The sequence below is a fragment of the Tupaia chinensis genome, unplaced genomic scaffold, assembly GCF_000334495.1.
Source record: "Tupaia chinensis unplaced genomic scaffold, TupChi_1.0 Scaffold000685_1, whole genome shotgun sequence".
Taxonomy (NCBI): Eukaryota; Metazoa; Chordata; class Mammalia; order Scandentia; family Tupaiidae; genus Tupaia; species Tupaia belangeri.
Genome location: NW_006160208.1, coordinates 1,116,792 through 1,121,087, shown reverse-complemented (window position 1 = coordinate 1,121,087; position 4,296 = coordinate 1,116,792). Strand labels below are relative to the sequence as shown.

The following is a 4,296-nucleotide window of genomic DNA, read 5'->3' as shown; positions in this document are numbered from 1 at the left end:
GCGTGCGTGGGGGGGTGGGGGCGCCGACACGCATGTGCCCCCCTACACATGCATGCTCCTACTTACTGGCCGAGGCGGCGACCGGAGCCATGGCTGCCAAGGATGCCGAGCCCGCCGGGCGACACCCGCACGGTGGCACCGCCGCTCCGGCGCGAGCGCGCAGAATGGCTATTGAAGGGCAGGAAGCAGGACAGCCGCCCAGTCTCATGCTAATCACCGAGTTCCCTTAGTTAGAGCTCGGATTCCGTCCGGCTTCTCATTTTCATGTAAAACACCCTGCGGCGGCGCTGGGACCTTGGCTGCTGCCCCAGCCTGGAGTCAGCGCTGGGATATTTACATATTTTTAGGGTGGCCCCTCCCCTCGCAGAGGAGAGCCAGCCGTCGTGGGAACAGGCAGATCCGCGGTGCCCTCCTTGCCCACCTGCGCCAACCCCGAAGCAAGCCAGAGCCAGGGAGAGGGGGCGCCACCGCCAGCTCCTCCGACCGTCGCAAACGCCGGGGCGCGGGGTCCACGCGGCCGGGACCACGCAGTGCGGGCGGCCTCGGGTTCTTCCTCTGCCCTTCGAGCCCCGGTGCGGTCGCCACCAGCCAGCTAAGCTGCGTTCGGGGCCACACGCCCCGTCCGGGTTCTGCACAGCTGTTTCTGATCCAACAACCAATCGCTACAGGACAACAATGCGCGCGGCGAGCGAGGAGAGGAGGGGGGCGATGTGTCGCCCCGGCCGGGACGCTGGGCCCGGGACGCGGGCCCGGGACGTGGAGGTCACGCCGCGTTAAAGGCGCCGAGCCACACTGCTGCCGACCTCCGCCTCGCTCCGCCACTGCCGCTTTTTCAAAAACGCCTATCTCCCCAGGTGGGTATCCAAAAAATACTTCGGTGCTATAAACAATAAAATTAAATCTGATGTTCTTTTTCAACGTTGTCTTTTATCTCACGTTTGCGCATTTTCTTCCTCTGTGACGACACGACGTTCACAGTCATTTCTATGCTGCTATTTCTTATACGCAGGTGCCGAGATGCAGAGACGTGGATATGAAATCTTTATCAGGATATGCTCATTCAGGCGGATCCCGCAAAAAAAGCCATCAGATTCTAAATGGTCAAGATTCGGTAAGTTCGAGCAAAGCCTGGTGCTATTCCAAGGTTTGAATTCTTTGGGGTGCAGCGAGGTCCTAGGAGAAGCAGGCGGGGGAGGGGGGGCGGGGTCAAACCGGGAGTGTTCTCAAATCTAGAACTAGAGGCTCCATCGCTGGGTATCTCCAGGTTGCCCTCTGTAACCAGAGGCAAGAGTAACATCTATCTTTTGGGATACTAGAGGTAAATAAACAATTACTAACACTAATCAAAATGTACTACTACCTATAAACCAATTAGCTAATGTTGTGGCATTTTCTTAAAATAGTAGGAACAGATAATCCCCTGAAAGGTATATTTTGCTAAAAAAACCTTTAGTATAAAAGAGAATTGCTAGGAGCAAGAGTACAGCTTTAGAAGCTATAGAAGGCTAAATGTGTAAAGGAACATAAATGTGATACAAATGACTGTATTAACAAATGCAGGAAATATTCCTATTTGGATATTTAAATTCAGTTCAACAATTACTCAGTACCTCCAGGAGCCAAAAGTGATTAAAGAGTGATTGTCTAGTGCTCGCCAGAAACACAGAGAGACAGAAAGCAAGAAATCACACCCACCCACCCCCACCCCCCAGGAGGGATGGCCACACTGCAATCCCTTCTCCTCCATTCTCCTCTTGGGATCTTGGGCACATATGCACGCCAGGTGTGAGTTTAAGCCACCAGGTCCAGTACTCGAACCGCGGCTGACTACATGAGAGTCCAGCTATGTAGCCATTAGGTCATCTGCTGGTCCCGAGCAAATTCTTATTAACTGTCTAAGTATATGTCAACACTGGGATGGGTGATGAGCCATACCAAACATAGCCCCACACAGTTAACGGTCTGCTAGGAGAGAGACACAGTAAATGAATATATGCACACTGTGCAGACTTCTATGAAGAAATTTCACCTCTAGAGGAAATGACAATTGAGCTAAGACCTATAGAAGGAGAAGCCACCCAAGCAATGAGTGGAAAAAATAGTGTTCAGAAAGTGGGAACAGCGGTTTTGATGGAAGAAGTTAAGGGATGGCCCAGCAGGTGGCATGGTGGTTAAGGGCACTGAACTCCCACAGGGCCAACCACATTTTGAGTCCCGAACCTGGCGGCTTGCTTTCTCACTTGCTTTTTCTCTGTCCCTCTCTGGTTAAATTAAAATAAATAAATTAAATAAACAAAGTTAAATAAAATAATTATTTTTTTTAGAAAAAAAGAGGAAGTCAGGACCAGCAGTTGGTGTAATGGCTACATCGCTGGACTCCCATGTAGCCAACTGCAGTGGCTTAAACTCATGCCTGTGTGCCCAAGATGCCGAGAGGAGAACGGAGGAGAAGGGATTGTGGCGTGGCCATCCCCTCTGGGGGGTGATTTCTCACTTTCTGTCTGTCTTTGTCTTTCTGGAGAGCGCACATGCCCTATAAAAAAAAAGGAAGTGAAGGGCCAGTGTGACTAGAGTTGGAGCGTAATAAGAAAGAGCTGTGTGATGATGTCATGGAGGGAGGGGAAAGTCGAATCCTGCAAGGACTTGCAGGCCACGTTAAAGATCATGCATTCTATTCCAAGGGCAGTATAAACGGCTGAAGGGTTTAAAGCAAAGAAGCAGTGACCATTTTAGAATTTCTGTGCAGAAGGTGCTAAGAGAAGAGAATCTGTTTGAAGATAGGAAGTAAGTTTGGGTCACACTAGACTAAAAACAGCAAGAACATTAATCATTCCTACGAAAGAATGAGGGTGGGTTCCTGGATACTTGGGGAGGAGGGCTACAGCTCACTTAGCCTCCTCTGAAGTGGTGTGTCCTCCTGTGCCCGTGGCCAAACAGCCAAACACAGCTGAATCGGGCAGTCAATCAGATCCAGTGGTTACAAGAGAGGGATGGGCAGTGAAGGCATTTATCCACACAAATCAAGTGATGAGGTTATGTTGGATGAGGTTATGAAAGGAAGGCTTAAATCTGGCCAACAGCACATTGCGAAACCACCCCTGTGTGAAGAGAATCAATGTGGAATTCTTTTTAGCCACTGCTAAAATCCTACTCCGTGTGTCTACCTGTGTTAGGACAAAGTTCACTTCAGGTCGTACGCAATCTCTAGGTCCCTAGTCCCAGTTTCGAATCTCTCAATCTACCTGAGCCCATCATGTATCTGGGCTGTGACCTGTCCACCAAGTAAACTCAATTTTGTAACCACAGTATTCAACACTGGGCCAGTTTACAAAGAAATGAAGAAGTAATAAAGCAAATCAATTGTATAGTATTAGTATTTTTTTCACCAGGCTTAAGAATAATTTGTATATTTGGTATTTACATGTCAGATGGATTAGAGACTAATTAGACATATTTGCTTTGGGATTATAATTTAATGTGTCATTGATTTTAGACTTTAATCTTATATTGAAAGGTATAAGAATTTTGACATTGACATTCTCTTCATTTAAAACGTTGGTTTATTAGGTTTACAACAGTGGAATCAGGGTAAGAAACACTTTCTGTTCTATTGATTGTTCTAGTCATTGCTGCTCATGGTTCCATTCTGTTCATGTTTGTTTCCCCAGTGACTAGCTATGCCTGGCATGTGTTGATGGCCAACGAAGCCTGATTAAGTACTTGGGAAGATCTGGATTGAAGTCCACCAGCCAGATATGTTTACTACTTTTTAAAATTAAACAGACCAAGAACAATGACACCCAAAGCACAAGCAATAAATGGAAAAACAAATTAGACTTCACAAAAATGTTTAAAATTTATGCATCAAAAGACACCCCCAAGAGAGAAAAAAGACAAACCACAGGATGAGAGAAAATGTTTGCAAATCATGTATTTGATTAAAGATTGGTATCCAGAACAATAGAGAGCCTCTACAAATCAACTGCAAAAAACAAACAGACAAATAACCTAACTTCAAAAATGGGCAAAGGACTTGAACTGTCATTTTTTTCAAAGAAGATATACAAATGGCCAGTAAGCACATGAAAAGATGCTCAGCTAATCATTAAGAGAAACGCAAGTCAAAACTGCAGTGTGATACCATTCCCCACCTAATGAGATGACTACTGTTTAAAGAGAAAGAAAGAAAAGAAAAAGCTCTGGAAATGATGTAGAGAAATTTGAACACTTGTACTCTGGTTGTTAGCAATGCAAAATATCACAGGTATTGTGGAAAAAAGTACAGCAATTCCTGAA

General features: G+C 46.5%; 1 protein-coding gene across 1 annotated transcript; it reads left to right on the top strand.

The window, feature by feature from the left end:
• Positions 1 to 102: 102 nt before the first annotated feature.
• LOC102492230 (voltage-dependent P/Q-type calcium channel subunit alpha-1A-like) lies at positions 103 to 3,816 on the top strand. The gene is made up of 4 exons (XM_006160474.2): positions 103 to 201; positions 368 to 854; positions 1,010 to 1,111; positions 3,669 to 3,816. Exons 1-4 carry the CDS (start codon positions 103 to 105, stop codon positions 3,710 to 3,712), a joined length of 732 nt encoding a protein of 243 aa, XP_006160536.1. The 3' UTR covers positions 3,713 to 3,816.
• Positions 3,817 to 4,296: the final 480 nt, after the last annotated feature.

Bases quoted from the DNA above. Each gene is read 5' to 3' on its own strand.
- LOC102492230 (XM_006160474.2), top strand. From the start codon at position 103: ATGCCGAGCCCGCCGGGCGACACCCGCACGGTGGCACCGCCGCTCCGG. The intron at 202-367 runs GTCTCATGCTAA...CTCCCCTCGCAG, and splicing joins GGAAGCAGGACAGCCGCCCA to AGGAGAGCCAGCCGTCGTGG. The intron at 1,112-3,668 runs GTAAGTTCGAGC...TTGTTTCCCCAG, and splicing joins TTCTAAATGGTCAAGATTCG to TGACTAGCTATGCCTGGCAT.